This window comes from Scomber scombrus, chromosome 14, assembly GCF_963691925.1.
Source record: "Scomber scombrus chromosome 14, fScoSco1.1, whole genome shotgun sequence".
In the NCBI taxonomy this organism is placed as follows: Eukaryota; Metazoa; Chordata; class Actinopteri; order Scombriformes; family Scombridae; genus Scomber; species Scomber scombrus.
Genome location: NC_084983.1, coordinates 26,688,625 through 26,715,480, shown reverse-complemented (window position 1 = coordinate 26,715,480; position 26,856 = coordinate 26,688,625). Strand labels below are relative to the sequence as shown.

The 26,856-nt window shown below is 40.3% G+C and overlaps 2 protein-coding genes across 2 annotated transcripts in view; one reads left to right on the top strand and one right to left on the bottom strand.

Annotated features, from left to right (window-relative positions):
* Positions 1 to 10,072, top strand: part of LOC133993568 (E3 ubiquitin-protein ligase CBL-like) — a 29,512-nt gene extending 19,440 nt beyond the window's left edge. The window contains exons 7-11 of the mRNA XM_062432558.1: positions 763 to 1,008; positions 2,920 to 3,102; positions 5,942 to 6,048; positions 7,671 to 7,856; positions 9,556 to 10,072. Coding sequence (XP_062288542.1) covers positions 763 to 1,008; positions 2,920 to 3,102; positions 5,942 to 6,048; positions 7,671 to 7,856; positions 9,556 to 9,929 — 1,096 coding nt within the window. The 3' untranslated portion in view covers positions 9,930 to 10,072. The remainder of the gene's footprint in view (positions 1 to 762; positions 1,009 to 2,919; positions 3,103 to 5,941; positions 6,049 to 7,670; positions 7,857 to 9,555) is intronic.
* Positions 10,073 to 22,945: 12,873 nt separating this feature from the next.
* Positions 22,946 to 26,856, bottom strand: part of mcama (melanoma cell adhesion molecule a) — a 30,493-nt gene continuing 26,582 nt past the window's right edge. The window contains exons 14-16 of the mRNA XM_062432557.1: positions 25,938 to 26,067; positions 24,469 to 24,586; positions 22,946 to 23,066 (exon numbers count right to left, since the gene is read on the bottom strand). Of these exons, the coding sequence (XP_062288541.1) occupies positions 23,064 to 23,066; positions 24,469 to 24,586; positions 25,938 to 26,067 (251 nt within the window). The 3' untranslated portion in view covers positions 22,946 to 23,063. The remainder of the gene's footprint in view (positions 23,067 to 24,468; positions 24,587 to 25,937; positions 26,068 to 26,856) is intronic.

Here is a 26,856-nt window from a genome sequence, read left to right as displayed (position 1 = left end):
GCCAAATATATGAAATTAGGCTTCAAAGTTGTGTAAAAGTCTGCCTATTTCTCTTCTCCCAAACGCTGTGGGAGTGGCCGCCGAGTTCGCTGAAACCCCGCCCCCTACCAAGTGTCACCTGTCAATCAAAGTCACCACCTCTACCAGAAACAGTGAGGACGCTAGGCCTGAGAGCTTTCTGCTGCTAACTCAGCTGCTAGCTCGGCGGCTAACACGGCGGCTAGCTCGGCGGCTAACTCGGCGGCTAACTCGGCGGTTAGCTCGGCGGCTAACTCGGCGGTTAGCTCGGTGGCTAACTCAGCGGCTAACTCAACTGACTGGCTAACTGTAGACTGTAGTAGTAGTGTGCGCTGAATGTATTTATACCTCTACAGCAGCAGGGGCGGGTTTATGCTCCGGTGTGTAACCGTGCTATTGGTTACCGGTTACGTAATCGGTGATTTTCAGACCCGCCCATTAAATCCAGACACAGAAATCTTGAAACACAGTTTGTGAAGCCTAGCTCCACAATTCAAATCTAAATGGTTGAAATGTTTTTTACACCTTTTTTATAAATACATTTATGACCTATTTAATGTGTTTAGAAGAAAAATGTCTGAATTCACTTTACACAGTCTTTAAGCTTTACCATGTGAATAATTTTTTATCTGTGTGTCTTCATCGTATCTTTCTGGTTAATAACATCCGCCCTCATCCTCACTTCCTTTCTCAGATGGCAGCAACTCACAGAGACAAGCCTCTACCTCTGCCTCCATCCCTCAGAGAGTTGCCCCCTCCTCCCCCTCCGGAGCGCCCTTCCCTCGTCGTCGGCGGCCAGGACTCCAGACTCCAGAGGAGACCCTTGCCTTCTACCCCCGACCAGCCGGCGTGGGCTTCCAACTACATGGTCCCGCGGCCCGCCACCAAGGCCCCCGCGGCCCTGTCGTCGGCCCCTCAGAGCAACGGGACGGCCGGAGAGGGAAGCAAACCTCAGACGGCAACCAATCCTGTCTACTGCCTGGCTGCAAGGTACGAGGCTCTGCCGCTGTGAGCTGCACCGAAGAGGTAGAAACATGATCAGAGGAGAAGTTATAGGCTTTTAATGGATGAGTGTAAGATATGAGGTGATGGTGACCTGGAGGGTACGAGGCCTTTATTGGAGGCAGGCTTATTTTAGAGAGACGCTGTAATTTATGTGACAGTAAATTCATGATTTTTAGGCTTCAGATTGATGATTTAAAAGCAGAATTTGGACTATTTCTGCATAAAAAGCCTCTAGATTAAACAGCTTTTGGCCAATTTAACAGAAGCCCTCAATGAACATGGTTATCACAGAGCTTCTTTTTATTTTTTAGGGGCTAAAATATTATTATAATATGTCATACTTAAAATATTAAACGAGTTAGATGCTTTAAAATCTAAGTTATAATCAGGCGGGGAGCTCCGGTCCTCTGAAATGAGGCCAACGCGGAAGTAACTTAAAACTGCATTCTATCAAAAGGCCACCAGGGGGCGACCATTTTGGTGTCAAAAGGACTTCTGTCTCTATACAAGTCAATGGAGAATTCACCAACTTCTCACTTGATTTCTAACCTCAGTAAACGTTTTCAAAATGTGTTTATGGTCTCAATCGCTAGTTTAAAGCCTTCTTCAATGCAGTATGATGTTCATTTGGGACATTTTGGCCTCCCTGATTTTATATGTGACGATAAAGCAGGGTATGCATTAGGGCGTGGCTACGTCGTGATTGACAGGTTGATTGGTTCACAGGTTCAGGAGGGCGCCTCATGCTCCTCCTGATGCCCATATAAGTAGAATCCGTGTTTTTATTTTACCCGGCATGCACCTGAAATTTTCAAGATGGTGCTGCTCAGATCCGAAACTATTGGCCTCCGAGCAGCAGTCCACAAACCAATGGGTGACGTCACAGATGTTACGTCCATTTTATATACAGTCTATGGTTATAATGTGTAATGTGTTCCCTGCTGCTGTGCACCTTCACACTGCACTGAAATACAGTCATTTTACATAAAAACAGGGCTGCAGCTAATGATTATTTTCATTATTGATATATATATTCCTGATTATTTTCACTATTAATCATTTGTTTGTAAGTTAGGATATTAAGTTTAGTTTCATATATTAAAGAAAAGTAAGAAATCTTCATATTTTAGAAGCTAAACCCGGCATTTTTTCTTACAAAATGAGTAAAAATATTGATTGATTATCAAAATAGTTGCTGATTAACTTTAAATCAGTCGACTGATCGATTAGTCTTCTAAAGATACAAACATAAACAAAGTATTGCAAAGTATAGAATATCTAAATGCTTTTTGTATTTTCAATTTTATTCGTATTCTCTGTCCTGAGATGTCTTAACCCTCCTGTTGTCCTCGAGTCAAGGTAGGAAGAAGGGAAGGGATGAGGAAGGGAGGAAAGAAGGAAGGAAGGAAGGAAGGAAGGAAGGAAGGAAGGAAAGGAGTAAAGAGAGAAAAGAAGGAAGGAAGAAAAGGAGTAAGGAGGGAGGGAGGAAAGGAGGAAGGAATGAAGGAAGAAAGGAAGGAAAGGAGTAATGAGGGAGGGAGGGAGGAAGGAAGGAAGGCAGGAAGGAATGAAGAAAGGAAGGAAGGAAAGGAGGAAGGAGGGAGGGAGGAAGGAAGGAAGGAAGGAAGGAATGAAGAAAGGAAGGAAGGAAGGAAGGAAGGAAAGGAAGTAGGAGGGAGGGAGAAATGAAGGAAGGAAGGAAGTAAGTAAGTAAGTATGGTAGGAGGAGGGAACAAAGAAAGAGGGAAGAACGAAGGAAAAATTAAAGAAAGAGGGAGGAAGGAAGGAAACAGTCAAAAGAGACGGGGTCAATTTGACCCGGGAGGACGACAGGAGGGTTAAAGGAAGTTTAATAAAAGAGTTAAAATCATCCCTCCATCATCTGTGTTTTTATAGATCTCTCTCAGCGGCTTCGGCGGCGTCGACGAGCGCAGAGAAGCTGTCGTCTGACTGCGAGGAGAACGAGTACATGAGTCCCACCTCTCTCCCAGCCGCTGGCGCCGCGGCTCCCTGGGTCATAACGGGCTCCCTGGTGCCCCCCCCACCGCCAGCGCAGGCAAACCACCACAATGATGTCAGGTGAGCAGAGCGAGCCGCGGCCAAACATCCTGTAACTGAATCAAGTGCTCGTATATATCGAGTAGAGTCCGACCAATACTGGGTTTCTAGTTGGGGGGGGGGGGGGGGGGGGGGGGGGGGGGAAATCAATAAAGCATAGTATCGTGATATTTTGCGTGGCAGTATTGTATCGATACACAGACGTAGAAGTATTGATCTTTTATTAGATAAATTGCAAATGAAAATGTACGTTTTTGCACTAGAATAATAAAATCAAATGCTTCTTCAGTCCACTAGAGGGCGCTAGTTAGTTTTCTGGTGAGGTCAGCACAGGTGACAGTCAGCGTGCAGGAGGAAGTTTTCCTTTGCAGTTGAAAAAAGGGAATGAATTGCAATATATCGCAGTATATCATAATATTTTTTAAATCGCAATAATATCGTAATATATGATATTTTACATTTTAATTTTAGTTTAAGTTTTATTTTATTGCACTGAAACAGTAAACTTCACAGGCAATTTAAAAGCAAGGAAAGGTCTAATGGAAGGAAGCAAGGGAGGAAGGAAAGATGGAAGGAAGAAATAAAGAAAGAAAGAAAGAAAGAAAGAAAGAAAGAAAGAAAAAAAAGACGGGTGGATGGAAGGAAGGAAGAAAAAAGATAGAAAAAAAGGACAGGTGGAAAGAAAGAAAGAAAGAAAGAAAGAAAAAAAAGGACAGATGGAAGGAAGAAAGGGTGGATGGAAGGAAGAAAGAAAGATAGAAAGGACAGATGGAAAGAAAGAAAGAAAGAAAGAAAGAAAGAAAGAAAGAAAGAAAGAAAGAAAGAAAGAAAGAAAGAAAGAAAGAAAAAAATGGACAGATGGAAGGAAGAAAGGGTGGATGGAAGGAAGGAAGAAAAAAGAAAAAAAGGACAGATGGAAGGAAGGGAGAAAGAAAGAAAGGGTGGATGGAAGGAAGGAAGAAAAAAGAAAGAAAAAAAGGACAGATGGAAGGGAGCAAGGGAAGAAGGAAAGATGGAAGAAAGAAAGAAAGGACAGATGGAAGGGAGGAAGGGTGGATGGACAAATGGAAGGAAAAGAAGACAGGAAGGAAAGTGGGCCGGATTGGACTCCTCAGTGGGCCGGTTCTGGCCCGCGGGCCTCATGTTTGACCCCCCTGGACTAAATGCTTCCTATAACGTTACAAGTGCAGTTCATGTTTTGTCCACCAGGTGGCGCCGGAGCCTCAGTTATGTTTGTTCATGTTAAAAAAGAAGAAAAACCTCACATTTAATCATTCTCTCTATTTTTTTACACCTCCCTGAAAAAAATGACATAAAAGAGAAATAAAGGCAAAGAGAAAAAGAAGAAGAAGAAGAAGAAAGTGGTTTAGATGCTTTGATGAAATAAAGACAAAACACAGCAAAGCAAGAATGAATAGAAACAGTTTCAGTGGAGTCGAGTGAAACTTGAATTCAGTTTTTTGAGGAACTTCAAGGGAAACTTTCCCATTAAAGGTTAAAATATCTACTACACAATATTCCCTTCATATTTCAACTCTCATAAATTAAAAAAGTGTCGATGCAGTCCTGTTAAGAGCGACCTCGACTTAGAGCGTATTACATTAGAAGTCATTTTAATGTTTTAAAGGAGAGAAAAAAAAGGGAAAGTCACTTAAAAACATCAGTATTATAATATATGGCTCAATAGGAGATGTGTAGTGCTGTTTATTATAGTATTTTAGTCACATGTGTGTTATTACTGCTGTATATTCGTCCTTCCTCTTTATATTTATTCTACATGTTCAAACCTTTTGTTAAGATGTTCTGAACTTTAATGTCAAGTCAAATTAAAGGCTACAAATTCTTTCGTTAAGATGTCTAGAAGATGATTTTTTACCTTTTTCAGAGAGATTTTTTACCTTTTTCAGAGAGTCAAGGAAGGGAGGGAGGAAGAAGGAAGGAAAGAAAGAAGGGAGGAAGGAAGAAGGAAGGAAGGGAGTAAGAAGGAAGGAAAGAAGGAAGGGAAGGAAAGGAAGGAGGAAGGAAGAAGGAAGGAAGAAGGAAGGAAAGGAGTAAGAAGGAAGGAAAGAAGGAAGGAAAGGAGGGAGGGAGGGAGGAAGAAGGAAGGAAGGGAGTAAGAAGGAAGGAAAGAAGGAAGGGAGGAAGGAAGAAGGGAGGAAGGAAAGGAGGGAGGTAGTTAGGAAGAAGGTAGGAAGGGAGTAAGAAGGAAGGAAAGAAGAAGGAAGGGAAGAAGGAAGGAAAGGAGGGAGGAAGGAAGAAGGAAGGAAGGAAAGGAGGGAGGGAGGGAGGAAGAAGGTAGGAAGGGAGTAAGAAGGAAGGAAAGAAGGAAGGGAGGGAGGAAGGAAGAAGGAAGGAAACGAGGGAAGGAAGGAAAGGAAGGGAGGGAGGAAAGGAAAGAAGGAAGGAGAGGAAAGAAGGTAGGAGGGAGGGAGGGAGGAAGGAAGGAAGGAGGGAGGGGGAAAGGAAAAGAGAAAGGAAGGAAAGAAGGACAGAGGAAAGAAGAAAGGGAGGAAGGTAGGGGGAGGAAAGAAAGAGAAGGAGGGAGGGAGGAAAGAAGGAAGGAAGGAAGGGAATAAAGAGAAGGAGGGAGGGAGGAAAGAAGGAAGGGAGGGAGGAAAGAAGGGAGGAAGGAAGGAGAGAGGGAGAAGGGAAAGACAGAAGGAAGGAAGAAAGGGGGATAGAGGAAGAAAAGAAGGAAGGAGGAAAGAGAGAAGGAGGGAAGGAGGGAGGACAGACGGAAAGAAGGAACAGTCAAAACAGACGGGTTAATTTGACCCGGGAGGACGACACAAAGGTTAAAGAACCATGATGGATTTTTTTAAAATAACAACACTTTTTTTTTTCTCTCTCTCCTTCGCAGCGGTGAAGTGGACGACAGCGACTCTGAGGATCCTCAAGTCTACGAGTCCATGTGTAACATCCAGGCTCAGGCTGGTTCAGCTGAGGCAGCACAAACCTCCGAGCTCGGTAACGTTCATATAAATCATAAATAATCACCAACAGTAGAGAAACATACAAGAGGGATTCATTTAATTATTATATATATATATATATATATATATATATATATATATATATATATATATATATTATATTATTATTTACTAATGCTGTCACTCTGACTCTACATTAATATACTGTATTGTGTATAATAGCTATGATAAGAGCTGCAATGGTGGGTCTATTAACTATTAAATGAGTCTGCAACCAGGAAGAAAGGAAGGAAGGAAGGAAGGATGGAAGGAAAGATGGAAGGGAGGAAGGAAGAAGTGAAAGACAGATGGAAGGAAGAGAAGGAAGGAAGGAAGGATGGAAGGAAAGATAGAAGGGAGGAAGGAAGAAGTGAAAGACAGATGGAAGGAAGAGAAGAGATGGAAAGATGGAAGGTAGTAAGGAAGGAAAGAAGGAAGGAAGGAAGGAAGGAAGGAAGGTTGGAAGGAAAGACAGAAAGGAAGTATGGAAGGAAAGACAGATGGAAGGAAGAGAAGACAAAAAGGAACGAAAGAAAGAAAGAAACAGGAAAGATGGAAGGAAGGAAGAAAGAAAGGACAGATGGAAGGAAGGAAGGAAAGACAGATGGAAGGAAGGAAGAAAGAAAGGAAAGATGGAAGGAAGAAAGGGTAGAAAGAAGGAAAAGAAGACAGAAAGGAAAGAGGGCTGGATTGAACTACTCGGTGGGCCGGTTCTGCCCGCGGGCCTCATGTTTGACCCCCGTGATTTAGGTCCGTGATTTAGGTGATTGACATGTATACACCGAACAATCAATTAATCAAGATCATTATTACAGATTAATTGATTAAGGCAAATAATTGTTAGTTGCAGCCAGAGCTACGATTAGTAAAAGAAGAGCCTTCCAACATTTTTGATAAGTACTTGAGACGTTTGCTGTCTTACCCAAAATCAGATGAGCTGATCAGTATCCATCTACATTACTCACTTTGATATTTAAAACTGAACTGATGTCAACATTTGCAGTTTTCTTGATTGCTGTCAGTTTTAATGTTGGTGGCAAATATTCTGCATTTCCTGTCACTGCTTCATACTTAAAAACAATGTTTGAAACCTGCGTGGAAACAATGGAAACTACTATAAGAGGTAAATTTCTGCACCTTTTAAACAAGAAGTGCAGCTCAGTGCTTTACATACACCAAGTATTTTACGTTAAAATGAACATAAAAGGAGCATAAAACAATGTGAAGAAATTATCAAAGAAAGAAAAGAAACATTAATATAATATAAGATGGAAAATGGAATAAATACAATATTGAAAAATCAAGTAAAATCTAACATTTCAACATAAGTTTCAAAAGAAGAAACCGCAGATTGACGATAATGTTAAAAACAGGAATTATAACTTTAAGATGAAACTTCCTGAGTAGACCACAGGAAATGTGAAACGCAGCCTTCAGACGAAAATAAACTAATAAATAAATAAGTCAAAGATGTCACCTCAACATAAATTAATCATTACAAGTCAGGGAGTGTTTATTTATTTCACAGATGTTATTATTTATATTGCATTGCAAGTTTATTGTCATTATAATGTCTGTTTTTGGGGTTTTTGGGTTTTTTTTTTTTTTTTTTTTAAGACCATCCTCAACATTCATCCGCGGCCTCCCAGGACAAACTGGACGACACCAGTCTGGAGGATGTTTACGAGTACGACTGTCCCCGATCCATCCTCCCTCCGGCTCCCACCAGAAGAGCCATTTCGGAAATCGCCGGCCCTTCGTCGGCCTTCAGCACGCTCAGCATCGACGTTGCAGTAGAAGCAAGTACGTATCCTCACAGAAGATTACATTTAAAAGTTATTTTTGGAACTTCTTCAGATTTAAAGATTGTGTTGTTTATCTCGTAGTTCACGGCTCATTTCCAGCGAACTGATAAAACAGGTGCAGGAAAAAAAATACTATCTCATATCTTGATATTTTAAGCTTTGATAAAAAACACTTTACAGATGTGAAACTTATTTTAGTTCAAAGGCCGCATTCAGTTCAGTTTGATCTCATGTGAGCCGAACCATTAAAGCATTAAAAGTAACTTTTTGTCATATTTACTAAGACTTTGCAAAGTCATCCAGTGAGCATGTTTGACACCCCTGATTTAGACTCATCAGCTTCCAGCCAACAGTAGCTGTGTAGTATCGCAAATTACTGTCACATCTTAACACTTAAACTATGTTTTTTAAGTCTGAGCACAGCGTTCTTTCTTTGAATAATGTGATTAGATCATCACTCTTCAGTATGATCCATAAATCTACAATCTTCACCGAGAGCTTCCACCTCCTCCTCCGTCACATCTTAACACTTAAACTATGTTTTTTAAGTGGCAGAGTGACAACAACACGTCTCATGATGGTTTCAAAGTGTCAAACTCAAACTTTTGTATTTTTATTTTCTTGTAAAGATTGATGTTCTTTCTTTGAATAATGTAAACTTTTTCAGGTTGCTTTAACCCTTAAACAGGCAGGAGTGGAAAGTTAGATTTAAAACAATATAATTTGATGTTACTAGTTAGCTCATTTGTACCTAAAGTAAAACATTTACACTCATATTTTTAATATATTTTGGATTTTATGAGTTGTATCTCCACCAGGATGTGTTGCCCTTATTAAGGTATAAAATGGTGATAATGGTAATAACAGTTAAATGTGTTATTTAACATAAAGAGGTGATACATTCTGGTCATTAATATCACACATACTAGTTTCTAAATTGATTTTTATCATTTCTATCAAAGTATAGACCTAACACAAGCTTTTATTCTACCAATTAAAGGCACATTTAACCCTCCTGTTGTCTTCGAGTTAAGGAAGGAAGGAAGGGAGGAAGAAGGAAGGAAGGAAGGAAGGAAGGGAGGGAGGAAGGGAGGGAGGAAGAAGGAAGGGAGGGAGGAAGGAAGGAAGGGAGGGAGGAAGGAAGGGAGGAAGGAAGGAAGGGAGGGAGGAAGGGAGGGAGGAAGAAGGAAGGGAGGGAGGGAGGAAGAGAGTAAGAAGGAAGGAAAGGAGGAAGGAGAGAGTAGGAGGGAAGGAAGGGAGGAAAGGAGGAAGGACAGAGGAAAGAAGGAAGGAAGGTAGGAGGGAGGGAGGGAGGAAAAAGGAAGGAGGGAGGGAGAAAGGAAAAGAGGAAGGGAGGAAGGAAGGAAAGAAGGACAGAGGAAAGAAGAAAGGGAGGAAAGAAATGAAGGAAGGAGGAAAGAAAGAAGGAAGGGAGGAAAGAGAGAGGAAGGAAAGAAAGAGAAGGAGGGAGGGAGGAAGGACAGACGGAAGGAAGGAAAGAAGGAACAGTCAAAACAGACGGGGTCAATTTGACCCGGGAGGACGACACAAAGGTTAAACAACCACCTTAACCAATCATGCTCTTCACAGGATGTGAAAGAGTCTGTATCTCCTGGTGCACGATGCCTGTTTAAGGGTTAATCCACCTTTTTTTCTCTTTTTTTGCTCCTCCTCTTCCCCCTCCTGTGTGTTTGCAGGTATGTTTGCAGCAGGCGTCGACCCCGAGCAACCCCCCAAACCTCTCCCTCGGCGAGCCAACTCCGACCGACGACCTCAGCCTCTAAACCGTGAATTTTCCGCTCCGCTGCCGGATCTCCCGAGCACCTCGTTCTCTGCCTCTTCTTCTCCTCCTCCACCTCCTCCTCCGCCTCTGCATCCTCCTCCTCCTCCTCCCGCCGGCGGCCCGGGGAACCTGGCTTTGAACGGAGAGATCGAATGCCTGATTTCACAAGGCTACTCCATCCAGGACATCCAGAAAGCGTTGATGATCGCTCAGAACAACCTGGAGACGGCCAAGAACATCCTGCGAGAGTTCGTCTCCATCCCCTCCGCGGCTCACATCGCCACATAATCGCTCCGGGGGGGCGAACACACTCACCCCTCTCTCTCTTTTTTTTGTTTTTTGTTTTAATGTCTCGTCTCTTTCTCTCCACTCTGTGCCATTATGATGGATAGCATTTACCAAGCACTTTTTTCCTGCAGGGCCACAATTAACTCGCCAACTCGGGGGGGCTTTTTAATCCAGGAGCGATGCTGTGTTCATGTCATGAAGGAGATTACTGACTGAAAACGCACATCCGAAAAATAAAAGATGTAATCCACAGTGAAACAAACAGCAGGTATTATAATATATTATTATTTTGATTGACTTTGAAGCCTCAAAATCTCTTGTTTACTTGTAATCGCCGATGGGAGATTGAGGTTTTTTTGGCTCCAGGAAGAGAGAGAGAGAGAGAGAAAAGAGAGAGAGAAAGAAGAGAGAGAGAGAGAAAGAGAGAGAGAGCGGATACTCCTACAGGATAGCAGGTATCCGTCACATTCAAGCTCTTTTAGTCCAGTGTGGATTAAAAGTGTCATATCATGCATATTTTCCAGGTCTATATTTTTATGCTTGGGCTCTACTGGAATATATTAGCATGATTTACATTTCAAAAACTCCTTATTTATCTCATACGAGGGGAGGAGGGGGGGGGGGGGGGGGGGGGGGTCTTAATGCCCTCGCAGGGAGCGTTTGTTTTCGTTTAACATCTAACATCTTGAACAGTAGAAAAGATTAACTAAAAATCACTAAAAGCATGATATGTTTGCTTTTAAAGGAGCAGCTCAGTCATAGAGGCAGATGTATATAATGTCCGATATGACCTGAACGCAGCATATGTGGAGAATCGAAGCCTTTTTGAAATCGTCGTACTTCACAGCGATCGACCCCCCCCTCAACCCCCCCCCACCCCCGAACTTCTTCACTCGGTCTCAGTACATTTTTTTGCCTCATTAAGCTAAATGTTAAAGCTACAGTGACGTTTGAAAACAGTAGAAGGGGTCGTTTCTCGGCTGTGGTTTCGGTTTGTGGCGCTTTTTTACGAAGCTTTTTCTCGGCAACAAAAAAAAAAAAAAAAAATCGTGGCGTACGAAAATGTAGCAACATGAGTCCGATCGGATTTTCTTTTTTTTTTTTTTAAAGTGAATTTTAACTCCGTGGTCGTCGTATGTATGTGTGTGTGTGTGTGTGTGTGTGTGTGTGTGTGTGTGTGTGTGTGTGTGTGTGTGTGTTTGTGTGTGTGTGTGTGTGTGTGTGTGTTCAACACTGATGAATGTTCAGTTAGCAGTGCAGTATTGCGGGGCTTCGTGTCGTACGCGTCGCCGTTGCTCGCTCCGTATCGATGGTATTTTTGACAAAGTTGAACGTGATTCTCCTCTCGCAGCCCCTTACCCCCCCCGCCTCTCGATTTTAAATGATGGTTCTAGTAAAAATGAAAAATAACAAGTTTAAATGTTTAAAAGTACTCTCATAACGTGCCGTGATGTGTGTAGTACTAACAATGGCTGAAATTACAGAAGTTAATTTTGTCTTTTTTTTTTTTTTTTTAAAGGAACAGTGTGAAGGATTTAGCGGCATCTAGTGGTGCGTTTGCAGATTGCAACTAACTGACTTTTCCGAAGCATGTACGTTGGCCTCAAAACTCGCACAACGCTCTTTTTTCTTGAGCCAGTTTTTTGGACCGGTAACAATGTCAGACCCGCTCCGTCTGTAGATATAGAAAAGGATAAAGGGCTCCTTTTTTTTTTTTTAAAGGTAACGAGAAAAAAAACACATTCTTCTTTTCAGGTGATTTATACACTAAATAAAAAAACATCTTTTATGAATGTTATATTCCTTTTTCTGCTTAGATGCCGCTAAATCCTACAAACTGCTCCTTTAAATACCAATGATTTGACAGTGAAGGCTGGTTTATTTAGTCTAAAAAGCTTCTATATACTCTTATAGTTTCTTACTAAAAAAAAAAAAGCAACAACAAAAAAAAAAAAAAAAGCAAAATGACTAACAAGCAAAATGTGCTATCAGATTTTCTTCTAACATTCATGTAATTAAAATCACAGCATCACATTTTCTTTGACCCAGAACAGCTTCTCTGGGTCTCACTGAGGAATCAGATTTGAAGGGAAATTACTGACGTTGAGCTCTAAACACACACAAAAAAAACAAACAAATGAAGGTGCTGTGTTGTCGTGTGGACTCAGGTACTCAGAAATAAGCCCAGGGGTTTGTATGTATTGTAATGTAATGAATGAATGAATGAATGAATGAACAGACGCTAAAGGACACACACACACATATGAGGGGGAGGGGAGGTGATGATATGACGGCGGTGTTGTGGACGAGCGTGACAGAAACATATAAAAAAGCATAACAACATATTTGGATATTTCACTTCTTCTAAATTCAAAATCCACTCAGTAGAAGAATGAAGAAACTCTCAAGTTAGTGTTTTGATTTAAAGACGGAGTCACTGATGTCTCAGCCGAACCTCCAACCTCGAACCCTGAACCCCCGTCGTCACACTACAGACACTCCCCATTAGTTACTCTCCCTCTAACAGCACTTTATAGCCAACCTCTCAAATATCTCCATAGATTTTGGATGCAATGCCGTCAAATGTTGTGCAGACATCCATCATCATCATCATCATCATTCCTCCTTAAATCCTTAAAAACTTGATTTTTTTTCTCCTCTTGCTCCACCAGCAGGTTGAAATGTTTTTGGCCTTATTGCTTATTGATCTAGGAAAGTTTCAATTCTTAAATACTTTTAGTTTATAACCAAATATCTGTAAATACTAGCATCATTCTCATCAGGTTCAGCTGTAATTTAAGGTCTAAGATGGTAAATATAGTAAATATTACCTGCTAATAAACATCAGAATTTAGCATTTAGCTCAATGTGCCTCTTAAGTCCAGCTTCACACAGCTGCTGGCTTTAATTTAGACTCTTAATTTAGTTTTAAAAGTTATTCTCTATCATCCAGCGACTTCTTATCATCAATATTCCTCCTGTAATTGAATCTTTATGAGCTGCTCTGTGACTGAAATGTCCGAGTTCATCAAGGCAGTGAGGTGTTTAAGTTTTAAAATCATCAACCGGATGTCAATTAATCTTCACTTCAACAAAATAATCCCGAGCAACAAACTGAAAGACGAGTTCCTCTCTCAATGCCTCAGGTGTCTTTTTTTTTAAATTTTATTTCCAAGTGGACCAAAAAAAAACAAAAAAACGGAGCAGCTGTCACCCTCAGGCTTCACCACACATCATCATCATCATCCCATCAGAGGGTTTTTTTTTGATGTTCCTGTTATCTCTTACATGAGGGGCCTTGTGTTTTTAACGGGGAGGAAGATGAAAGTTTTTCTGAGTCATCAAAGCGAAAAAAGAAGTCTTGATCTGAGTCCAGGAAACTACATCAGCGTAGCAGAGAGAGAGAGAGAGAGAGAGAGAGAGAGAGAGAGAGAGAGAGAGAGAGAGAGAGAGGAGAGAGAGAGAGAGAGAGAGAGAGAGAGAGAGAGAGAGAGAGAGAGAGAGAGAGAGAGAGAGAGAGAGAGAGAGAGAGAGAGAGAGAGAGAGAGAGAGAGAGAGAGAGAGAGAGAGAATAAGAGAGGCTGTTCCATATTAATGCAGACAGTCAGGAACATTGCCAAAAAAACAACCATGACAGGACTTGTTTCCACTCTAACATACGGAGACAATAAAAAGCTCCTTTCAGTATAAATGAATGCAGCTTCTCCCCCCGCCCCCCCCCCCCCCCCCCCCCCCCCCCCCCCCCCCCAGTTTGAGTTTGCACCTTTTTTTTAAATTTATTTATTTCAGCAGTAAATTGTAAATGTGCCTTCTGACAGTCACGACTTTGCACGTGGCAGCAGACAAACCAAAATAAAGCAGTTTACCATTCATGACTCCACATTTGCTGCTTAAATGATGAAATGGAAATAAGAAGTAGAGCAAACTCTGTAGGTTTCTCTTTTATTTTTATTGTTTGTTTCAGACTTTTTAAATATCCCTTAAAAAAATGTGGTTAGACGACGCAACAGAAGAGATTAAAAAACTAATTATTAGAGCTTGATTGAAGCTGGATTTCACCCCGTTTTATTAGGTACAAACGTTTAAAAATCTATTTTTATGAAGTTTATTCATGTTCAGTTTTTATAATAAATACATAATTCTGCTTTATGTCTACTATTGAGGTCATATAGTAGCTGAGTGGTTGTGTATTAGGGTGCATTATATTGACTGGTCTGGTGTTCCTATTATTTTGTCCACTCCATTAACATACATTAAAGACGGGCAAAATATTAGGAACACCAGTCAATATAATATATAATGCACCTTAGTACACCACCAATCATCCACTATGATCTCAATAATAAACATAAAGCAGAATTATCACTTTTTTTTGGACAATTTTAACAAAAATTTAAAATATTTAAGCTTCAAAAAAGTTGAATTTAAAGCAGAAATGTTGCATTGCATTGAATTATATTGCACATTTGTACCTAATAAAGAAGCTGGTGACTGTTAAGCAATATATTAGATAATAATCCTTTTATATTTGGTCGATAGAGAGATATTTACTGACCATTTTAAAGTTGAAAAATATAAAATGTATGTATCAGAAACACTGATTTCAAAGGACTTTAAACACATTTATGTAGGTATGGTAGTAAATAGACACCTTATCTTGCAATTATGACTTATAAGATGATTATTATTAATTAAAAAACTTTAAAAACTTAAAAATTTGGTCGAGTAACATGTGCTAACGTACTTTAGCATTGCTCTACTGTAATTTCTAATCACTTAGTGGCTGAAATAATGAGTTTATGTGTCAGTCAGGAAGTGATAAATACAGATTATTGTGAGTTATTTCACTAAATATTAAAACATGTTGCACCACTCTCCTCTTCTCCAGTGCAACATGCTTTTCCCTTTATGTGCATTTAATCATTCAGTGCTGCCTCCATGCTTCTGGAAAGTAAAGTAAACTGTAAATAATAAGATTAAAATGCAAATATAATATAGAAAATAAAACATAAAGGAAAGAAAGAAAGAAAGAGAGAAAGAGAGGAGGAATGACGACCCATCAGTGACTCTGCATTGACTTTAATGAATCTGCAGCATCTTTTCCCTCCCTCCTTCTTAGTCCTTTCCTTCCTTCCTTCCTTCCTTCCTTCCTAATCCCTCCTTACTCCTTTCCTTCCTTCCTTCCTCCCTTCCTCCTTTCCTTCCTTCCTTCCTTCCTTCCTTCTCGCCTTCCTCCCTTCCTCTTTTCCTCCCTCCCTCCTTACTCCTTTCATTCCTTCCTTCCTCCTTCCTTCCTTCCTTCTCTCCTTCCTCCCTTCCTCTTTTCCTCAATCCCTCCTTACTCCCTTCCTTCCTTCCTTCCTTCCTTCCTTCCTTCCTAATCCCTCCTTACTCCCTTCCTTCCTTCCTTCCTCCCTTCCTCCTTTCCTTCCTTCCTTCCTTCCTTCTCTCCTTCCTCCCTTCCTCTTTTCCTCAATCCCTCCTTACTCCTTTCCTTCCTTCCTTCCCTTCTTCCTTCTTTCCTCCCATCCTCCTTGACTTTAATGAATCTGCAGCATCTTTGTGTGTTTTCTGTCTCGCTGTGATTCACACACACACAGAAAGTCTTTGCAGCTTTAATTGCTCCAAACCAAAAAAAAAAAAAAAAGCTCCTTCTTCATCATCATCATCGTCCTCATCGCCCCCCTACGGAGAACGTGTCGTCTGTCCTTTTTAGCTCTGTGTTCACTTGATCTCAGCGGTACAGTAACAGTCCGAAACGCTCTAACAGGCACTAACACACACTCGTTAACACACACTCTTAACACTCCTCGACCATGAAAAGTGCCGCTGTGTGAGAAGAGACTCGAGGCTGACAGTCGTGCTCGTGTTTGAATCACTGCCAGAAACTCCGCTGTGTCTCTCTCTCACACACACACACACACACACACACACACACACACTTTCCACAGCTGGTGTGTGAGCTGGTTCAGATCCACTGGTCAATGAATATCTGTGGTATTAATCATGTTTTAACTCGCCTTTTTTCAACAAGAACTTGCCTACTACTACTAAAACAAAACAACAACAAACAAAAAAAAAGTTGTCTTCATTGCTTTTGTTATTGCCTGTGTAAATATGATTTTATTTATTGTCTTTTTAATATCCTCAGCAGTCATTGTGTTGCCATGTTTTCATGCCTAAGCCATTAAGATTTTTAATTAAACAGTATTTTCTTTAACGTTTGTGTTCTGCGTGTGGTTTAATCGTAACTTCAGTTATCTACATTTCAGGTGTTAAATATTACACACATGCTTTATTTTTTACCTCGTAACGCTTAATAAATGAAGATTATTGTGTTCTTATCTTTATAAAACCAGTAAACATTCACCATTGTCTTCAGTATGTCAGTAGTGGAGTTAAAATGCGCTACTCACCTCCAGTATTTGCTCTCACTACATCAAAGTTAACTCATTTTTTCTATTTTAAAGACCTTGTAAAGTAAGAATAAATATGTGTTCTGAGTTTGACATACCACAGTAAAGTGTGTTGTTAACCACCCTGCCAAATTTGAATGATTAAAAAAATCGCCAAATATATAAAATTAGGCTTCAAAGTTGTGTAAAAGTCAGCCTATTTCTCTGCTCCCAAACGCTGTGGGAGTGGCCACCGAGTTTGCTGAAGCCCCGCCCCCTACCAAGTGTCACCTGTCAATCAAAGCCACCACCTCTACAGAAACATGGACGCTAGGCCTGAGAGCTTTCTGCTGCTAACTCAGCTGCTATCTCGGCGGCTAACTCAGCTACTAACTTGGCGGCTAGCTCGGGGGCTAACTCAGCGGTTAGCTCAGCGGCTAACTCGGTGGCTAGCTCAGCGGCTAACTCGGCGGCTAACTCAGCTAACTGGCTAACTGTAGACTGTAGTAGTAGTAGTGTGCGCTGAATGTATTTATACCTCTACAGCAGCAGGGGCGGGTTTATGCTCCGGTGTGTAACCGTGCTATTGGTTACCGGTTACGTAATCGCTGGGTTACGTAACCTGGCAGAGATTTTCAGCTCGGGCGGCTAACCCAGCTAACTGGCTAACTGTAGACTGTAGTAGTAGTGTACGCTGAATGTATTTATACCTCTACAGCAGCAGGGGCGGGTTTATGCCCATTAAATCCAGACACAGAAATCTTGAAACACAGTTTGTGAAGCCTAGCTCCACAATTCAAATCTACATGGTTGAAATGCTTTTTACACCTTTTTTAGAAATAAATTTATGACCTATTTAATGTGTTTAGAAGAAAATGTCTGAATTCACTTTACACGGTCTTTAAATGTATTTTACTTGGTTTATATTTCACTAGAATACAGTTATTATTATTATTAATTAAAGTAGAAAAAATTGAATTTGTTAAAGTTCTGCAGCTAAATCTTGATTATTTTTTATTATTTAGACATGTTTAAGTGCAGGTTAAAAACTTTAATAATCAGTAGTTCATATACTTTAGATTTAAAGCTGCATTAATTAAAAGTATTATGGACAGTTGGGGGCAGCAGAAACACAATGTGGACGCAACACTGACATATTTCAACTTTTTTTCTTGCACACTAAATTCCCCATTAGTTTGATTAATCCTTTTTCTTTGATTAAAATGCATATCATACATACTAAGTTCGCCAAAATCACACAAAAACATCGCTTCCCTCTGGTTGGCATCAATCCAGTCAGATCATTTGGTGGCACATCTGGAACAACAAACTTTAAACCAGGTAACTGGACTAAAGAACTACATCTGTAAAAGGCAGAAGAAAGTCGGCACGCTGTAGTTTTAATGAGATATTAAGAGTAACGTTTGAAGCATCTCGCTCTTCTTCACACTAAAAAGACTCAAAACATCACCTTCAGTATCCCATTAAAACCACATCTGCACTGGGAGCTACAGCGTGCACTCTTTCTTATTTCTTCTTTCTTCTGCCTTTCACTTCCAACTTAGAAACAATTGAGATGAATGCATTTAAGTTTTATGGTGTGAAAAGCAATGCCTGTTTCTTAACAATACAAAATGAGACATAATAGAAAAAAGCAAGAAACAATCTATCACTTTGTCTTCACCTGCACACTGAATGCTGAGTGAGACAGAGAAGCGGTTTGGTTTGTTTTGGAGCGGCTGCGAGTTGAATTCGTTGCAGATGTTGAGCTGTGTTTTCTCTCCTTCCTCCTTTTTTCTCCTCGCAGACTCCGGCTGGAAATCTGAGCTACTGTCGGAGTCATTTTTGCGCTGGTGCTGACAGCGGTTTGGAGGCCGAGCTCCTTCCTGTCTGCTCACTGTGGGACTTTTGCAGCAATGAAATCGCAATTGTTCTGCTTCATATTGAGGCTTTGGGCAATTGAAAAGCTCATTCCAGCATAAACTACTCTCACATACCTCTGCAAACATAACACAAGGGTCAGTGACAAATAAGGGTTGGCAAGATGAGTTATTACAAAATATGTTAAGAAATAGTTTTAAAAGCAGCATCAGGTTTGTTAAAATGTACATTTAGTATTTTTGTTGGTTTTATATCATTTGAAATGACATTTGCTCCATTTTTTAACCAAAAGTAAGACTGAATGCTCCTGAAAATGTCAAATGGTGTAACCACAAAAGAATGATACATATTACATATTTTATCACCTACAGTGTATTTAAGTGGACTTATACTAATAATGACTTCATTTAACCCTCCTGTTCTCTACCCGGGTCAAATTGACCACATCTCTTTTGACTGTTCCTTGTTTCCTCCCTCTTTCTTTAATTTTTCCTTTGTTCTCCCCCTCCTTCCCTCTTTCTTTGCTCCCTCCTCCTTCCTTCCTTCCTTCCTTCCTCATCCCTCATTACTCCTTTCCTTCCTTCCTTCCTTACTCTTTTCCTTCCTTCCTTCCTTCCTTCCTTCCTTCTTGCCTTGCTCCCTTCCTCTTTTCCTCCCTCCCTCCTTACTCCCTTCCTTCCTTCCTTCTTTCCTCCCTTCCTTCCTTCCTTCCTTCCTTCCTTCTCGCCTTGCTCCCTTCCTCTTTTCCTCAATCCCTCCTTACTCCTTTCCTTCCTTCCTTCCTTCCTTCCTTCCTTCCTTCCTTCCTTCCTTCCTTCCTTCCTTCCTTCCTTCCTTCCTTCTTTCCTCCCTTCCTCCTGTCCTTTCTTGACCTGAGGACAACAAGAGGGTTAAGTGGACTTATACTAATAATTACTTCATTTAAAACATGTAAATGTTTCCTGATCTCCATGGTTACCAGAGTAAATGTAATATTTAGAACAGTTGTATTCCATTACCTTTATTTAATATAAAGTTATAATGTAAGATCATGCCAAACTAGTTGATATGGTGTTTTATTGACAATTTACTGTTTTTAAGCCAGTTGAATTATTTGGTACAAAGTTTTTATGGTTACACCACTTAGACGTTTTTAACCATAATCCTCTAATATATTCTCTCAAAATAGATTAAAAGCAGAAATGTTGTGCTTGTGTGCAAGTTATTCATACGTTTATTTTCACATTTTAACCTTTTAAATTTGACTAAACCACATCGACAACAAAATAAACCCATCATTGACCCCAGGGGCGGACTGGGACAAAAAAATTGGCCCTGGTATTTTGGACCAGACCGGCCCACTACATTGGATAACGCACACCAAGTCAAGTCTCAAGTCTCTCACCAACACTAAATCAAATTCAAATTCTGACCTTAGAGCTGTACAATCCTTCATATAGGACAGTATGAAAATTGCTCAATTGTAGGGTCACTATAGTGAATCTACTGGAATGTGATGTGAAGAAATCAGGCGGGGAGTTCTGGTCCTCTGAAATGAGGCCAATGCGGAAGTAACTTAAAACTGCATTCTATCAAAAGGCCACCAGGGGGCGACCGTTTTGGTGTCAAAAGGACTTCCGTCTCTATACAAGTCAATGGAGAATTCACCAACTTCTCACTTGATTTCTAACCTCAGTAAACGTTTTCAAAATGTGTTTATGGTCTCAATCGCTAGTTTAAAGCCTTCTTCAATGCAGTATGATGTTCATTTGGGACATTTTTTACGTCCATTTAGCGTCAAATCGCTTTTGGAAAGTCCGCCATATTTTTGCCTGCCAACGTTGGCTAATAACATTAATAGTAACAACGTTTAGCTAGCAGAGTGTACAGCTTAACATCAACAAGTCTAACGTTAGACAGAAAATATAATTATCCTTCTCGACAAAATCATTACCAACTCACATTTCCTTTCTTTCTTTTCTTCCCCATGAGAAAGAAATCACTTAACCCTCCTGTCGTCCTCCTGGGTCAAATTGACCCCATCTCTTTTGACTGTTCCTTCTTTCCTTCGTTCTTCCCCTCCTTCCCTTTCTTTGCTCCCTCCTCCTTCCATACTTCTTTCCTCACTTCCTTCCGTCCTTCCTTTCTCCATCCTTACTCCTCCCTCCTTACTCCTCCTTCCTTCCTCCCTTCCTTCTCTCCTTACTTCTTTCCCTCCCTCCCTCCTTACTCCCTTCCTTCCTCCCTCCTTACTCCTTCCCTTCCGTCCTTCCTCCTTTCCTTCCTCCCTGCCTGCCTTCTCTCCTTAATTCCTTCCTCTTTTCGTCCTTCCTCCTTCCTTTCTTCCTTCCTCCTGTCCTTCCTTGACCTGAGGACAACAGGAGGGTTAAACTGAGCTGCTGCTGTCTTTTCATCTTAACCTGTGTCCTGTGTCCAGAGGTTTAGAGGTCCGTCCCTGATTGACCTTTATAATGATATAAAACATATTAAAAATAGACAGAAAAACATCTCTCTTTAAATGAAACATTTTTATTTGGCATTATTTTCTTGCAAAAAATATAAAAACAAACCAAAACGCAAGCATCAAAGAATCACATGTACAGTACTTTAATTTACACACATTTAGAAAAAAAAACAAAAAAAAAACGAAATCAATGTTCAATTTCAAACTTTTGTTTTTTTCCACTGGGTGAAAAGTCCAGAACAATAAACGAGCGACGTCGTGTCTTAAAGTTGTTTTCAAAAGACGAGATTTATGCAGATTTATGGATGAAAGCAGGAATATTGGACTGCACACACACAGGAGACGTTTCGGTGTTATGGCTTTCGTGCAGCTTTTTTTTCTAAACCATAAAAAAAAAAAACACAGCATCACTTCTTCTTGCCTGAGGACGACTCGTACCTGGATATTTCTACAACAATCTCAACTCAGTGGAACAAACAACCAAAAAAAAGAAAGAAAAGAAAAGAAAAACTACTTGTTAATGTTGCAAGTCATTGGGCAAAGTCGCGCTCTCAGCAACAAAATAAACCTTTTTCACAAAAAAACCTACACAGTGAGCAACCAATACGTCATATTCACAACAATGGCCTTTAAAGGAGCATTCCGCAGTTGTTTTTTTGTGCACGTTTTACGTCATTTACTCCAAATTATAAAGTAACTAAACTTTAAATCACAGAGCTAAACATCTGTCATACTGCAAGATAAAAACCTGATGATTATTATCCTCAGACTGGACGACGCCTGCTTCTTTTTATACAATACAAGGATAAAATATGAACCTGTTATTGTGTATGAAACTGTTTAATAATGTAATAAACAGACAGAAAGTAATACTAGTAATACAACTTTTACATTTTGGACATTTCTGGGTTACCATCCTTTGTTTGGATGAGATAATATCACAATTTCGGGGGTTGAAAATTGCCTTTCTGGATGCAGATGGTTCAAAAGTCTTTGAGGAATCTGGAAATATACTTTTAAAGCATCGTTAAGTGTTATTTAATCATCTTGTGGCAGGGATTTCTCTTATTCAGACATGTATTTTCGACTCTTCACAGCCATTGCATTATATTCATTTTAAAGATTTTGAAACTACTTTGCATTAAATCAACCAAGAGTCATGCTAGTTTCATGATATTGCAGAGCAGACCTTCCAAATCAGCATAAACAGGGAATAATACTCGGATTTAGAGCAGAAAATGACGGATTATTTACATTTGCAAGCTTTAAGTGTCGGTCAGAGTCAGCAGCGCTCTATATGTGTGTTATCTGTAGTTAATATGTTAAAACGTGCACAAAACACCTGCAGAACTCCTTCAGGCTCAACTAAGCTCTCAGTGGAAACACAAAGAAAACACACAGAGCATAAAAACCCACGAAACAATAAAACAAAATTCAGTGTATGATGCATTCTCCAACGAAAACAAAAAAAACCAACAACAGGCACAGCAGATCTCTAAACCTTTTGACCTTTTTTTTTTTTTTTTACACCTTCAGTAACAGTAAGGCCACCACTAGCAGGTCTGTACACTACATGTATTTACAAACAGTACAAGGGTTTGACAGCAGTTTGCAGAAGGAAGTTTGCTCTCAGTGTGTCTGATTGGCAGCTTTTATTAGATATTATTATTATTATAGATGTAATGTAATGATTATCTTGCATTTTCAAGCTTTTGAGTAAATGCTGATCAAAGAGGAGGAAGGGGTTTTTTTTTCACTTAAACAACCTTTTTTTTTTTTTTTGGTATTTAAATCTATTATTTTTTTTACAAATATTGGACTCAATTGAAAAGTTGAGCAAACACACTGATGAGCCTCCTTTTTTTCTGGGTGAATCAATAGTAAAAAGAGTGTTTTGTCTCTCTCTGTCTCTATCTGTCATATTCCCCCCCCCCCCCCCCGTCCTTACAACTCTGGACTCAATGAACACGGATCAACATGCGCACGATCCAGGCGCTTAAAAACCATGAAAATGAACAAATCTGTGAGTGCCAAAATATCTTAAATAACAAAATATATATAATATGTACACTTTCATTTAAAAGAACAAAAAAGAAAACAAAAGAATGATGAACATGAGGCACCGTCATACACACAATGAACAACCTAGTTTGAGGAAATGGTTCAAAACAAATGGAGCAAACATTCATTGGAAAGGAAAACGCAGATTTGGAACATGAGATTTGTTCCTGTGTGAATCTGAATACTGCTGAGTATAAAGCATGATGGTGGATGGATGGATGAGGGGTAAAGGGTGGAGGTGGTTGTTACCCTGCAGGTTTTTTAGATAGGTGGAGGTTTTTCTGTTTGCTGCTCCAAACCTCCGACACACACGCTGACAGCCGAACACGTCACTGCTCGTCCGTCACAGAGCTTTTACTGGAAGGAGAGGAAGAGGAAGAGGAGGAGGAAGAAGAGGACAGTGCTGTAAATACACCACAGTCACATAAACACACTGTTCATCTACAGTTTAACAAGTTTTATTTCCCTATTTTTGTCGTCCATCATTTCATCCAGTAAGACGAACACTGTAAATGGCAGCTGGAAACTCGGAAGTGTCACTAAAAAGTTCAATGTCCAATGTTCAAAGGTCTTCAAAGTATTCCTTCCACAGATCCACAACGTCCCGAGTCGAGGTCAGCAGCGCACCGTCCCCACCATACACAGTGTTGACGGTGCACTGCTTCCCCCTCCTGAGACGCCGGATGGTGGTCCAGAACCTCTTTCGAAGCCGCTCGGAAGTCGTTATCCGTGGCCTCACCGAACTCCTCCCATGTCCGGGTTTTAGCCTCCGCACTCCGCTTGGCCTGCCGGTACCTGCCTGCTGCCTCCGGAGTCCCACAGGCCAAAAAGGCCTTATAGGACTCCTTCAGCTTGACGGCATCCCTCACCGCCGGTGTCCACCAGCGGGTTCGGGTATTGCCGCCACGACAGACACCGACCACCTTACGACCGCAGCACCGGTCGGCCGCTCTGACAATGGAGGCACGGAACATGTCCCCCGCCTCCCCCGGTACATGGTCAAAGTAATAATAATAATAATGATAATAATAATATTAATGTAATATAAGATGGAAAATAAAAATAGTTATCATTTAAAATAGTTTTTAAAAACTAGTTAAAGTCTGATAAAATAATGATGAGCTTATACACCAATTCCTTGATTTAGCTTTTACGCAATACACTTAACATAGTTGCTTGTATCCACACTTTCTGGAGCAATGACCAACATTTCGGGAACCCTCACTCTCAGTTTTACTTCCATATAAAGCTGTTTAGATCATCTGGCCTGTTTACCTTATATTATTGATTTTAACCTCTAAACCAGATGTTGTTACTACTGAACAGAGTAACGCCGACTGATCCCCCCGTTTCCAGGCTCTGTGCTAAGCTAAGCTAAGCTAAGCTAACTGTCTGTAGCTTCATAATTGAAAGATAATGACAACGGTATCAATGTTCAACTATTCCCATTTTTTGTATCTATCCCCCTCCTTTCTTTCTCTGCATGCTAACAGCTGCTAGTCACAGAAACCTATTCAAACAACACTAGAAACAACACAGCTTCTGTAAAGTTACTGCAAAAAAAGGACATTGACCACGTTAGTGAGACCAACTCTGCATTTATTGAAATAAAGTATTCATGAACTATTGAAGGAGAAACTTTTACTTTTTACCCTCCTCTAAAGAGCAAAAGCTGTCTGCATATTTTTGGAGGGAGTGTAGTGAACATTTCAGTCTTGAAATACAAAAGCTCCATTCATGCAGGCAGCGCTATAGTTACCTGGTCATTAGGGCCTTTTTTGTCTCCGTTGACGGCCTTTAGCAGGACGGCTTCCTCATTCTTTGTGTTGGACTTCATCTCCACGACAATGTCATCTTTGGTGGTCTTCTCTTTGGTGCTGCAGACAGACAGAGGAGGCGTTGGCATTTGATAAAAACCCAGGTAACTGCATATGGCATTCCTTATTTTAACTTTAGCTATAATTAACTTTAGTTTATTGTGTTTTTTCAACCCACTTTAAGCTTTTTCTTAAGGTAAGACACATTTATTTGTACAGCAAATTTCAACAACAAGGCGATTCAAAGTGCATAAAACATAAAATGCATCCATGCATGATATAAAAGCAACACAAAGCAAAATAAAAAGACATTTAAATACGATTAAAAGTGTTAAATTGGAAATAAATGAAGCTGTAAAAGCACACTGAAGCTCCCAATGCAGGTAGATTTAATAGGATACCACAAGTGATGTTTCGAGCTCAATGCTTTTTTTCCTGCTTTTACAGATTTTGTCATTTGGTCCAACACCTTCTTACTCTGAATGTGCACGTCTACCACAAACTTTTTAAAGTAAAATTAAGCTAAAATAAAGTAAGACAGATAAAAAACCATCAGTAAATGCCCCAAAAAGACCAAAATCAACAGTAACTTTCAACCTCCCCAGTCCAATTCATCTTCAAAAAGGTCAAATATATATTCTTTCACTTTGGTCACTGTTGTTTTTAGTACTAAAACTGCAGATTAATACACATTTGATGCTCTAGTTGAGAATTCATACTATCAGGACGGTGTATGAGGGATTGACCCAAAATAAACCACAGTGGTAATGTTCATAGTAATGAAGGAAAGTGTCAGTGAGTGCAGCAGAGTTTTAATCAGGCGGGGAGTTCCGGTCCTCTGAAATGAGGCCAACGCGGAAGTAACTTAAAACTGCATTCTATCAAAAGGCCACCAGGGGGCGACCGTTTTGGTGTCAAAAGGACTTCCGTCTCTATACAAGTCAATGGAGAATTCACCAACTTCTCACTTGATTTATAACCTCAGTAAACGTTTTCAAAATGTGTTTATGGTCTCAATCGCTAGTTTAAAGCCTTCTTCAATGCAGTATGATGTTCATTTGGGACATTTTGGTCTCCCTGATTTTATATGTGACGATAAAGCAGGGTATGCATTAGGGCGTGGCTACGTCGTGATTGACAGGTTGATTGGTTCACAGGTTCAGGAGGGCGCCTCATGCTCCTCCTGATGCCCATATAAGTAGAATCCGTGTTTTTATTTTACCCGGCATGCACCACAAACCAATGGGTGACGTCACGGATGTTACGTCCATTTTATATACAGTCTATGGTTTTAATGGGTGTTTTTTTGGCACAGAGGAATTATACTTCATTGAGTTCATAGAGTCAATTCAATGTTGTTTTTTGGTGTGTTGTTTGGTGTTGCGGCAGCGTTAGAGGATCCAGTACTCACATCTCCTGCTTCCCTGAGCGTCCGCAGGGAATCTTTCCCTTCTTATGCAGGAAGTAGAGAACGCTGCCGAGGATGGCGAGCAGCAGCAGACACAGTATGATTCCCACGATGATCACCCCGCTGCCTTCAGCTACACACACACACACACACACACACACACAGAGGGACCAATCACACGTTAGAGTCACTTCATCGAGAAGCATCGACAAACTTCACAGCGACTTCTCTGATTGTTAAAGGTTTGGACAAAGTCTGAAGTTAAATGATCTGGGATGCTCTGTAGTACTGTGCAAGAGTGTATATTGTATATGCATGTGCAGTTAAGACTGTAACTACTGCTGTTATTCCTGTATTTAGTACTACCATTTTTATATACTCTTTTTTTTATGCACAGTATCTTTAATGCGTCTCATTTTCTGCTGTGTTTGTTGCAGTTTTTATGTGTTATCAGCCACTAGGGATGCACAATTGTGTTATACTGCTGTGCAATGACAATAAAGGCATTACATTGCATTGCATTGAATGCTTATGGACTTGTTCCAAAGCAGGAAAATCTAATAAAAAAGATACTACTGGTTTAATTGTGTGTCCAGTGATTTACAGTCAGAATATTGCTGACTCGTTAATCTGCTTTTTGCAACTTCAACAACTTTATTTAAGTGCACCATTTAGAAAAAAAACACAAGGAAACATTTATTCTATACCTTCAAATTGCATCTCGTCTAATTCCCTTTCCTCATGCATAAGAGATAATTAGCCAAGTGTGAAATGTATGCATATCGGGGGGCATGTTGCAGCAGAACCGCACAAAAAAATGTCATTTATTTTTGCTCAACTTCTGTGACTCGTAGCCTTTAATATCTGACTTAATTAGGATTATATGATCAATTCATTAAGTCAAGAGGACACTTTGTCTTTA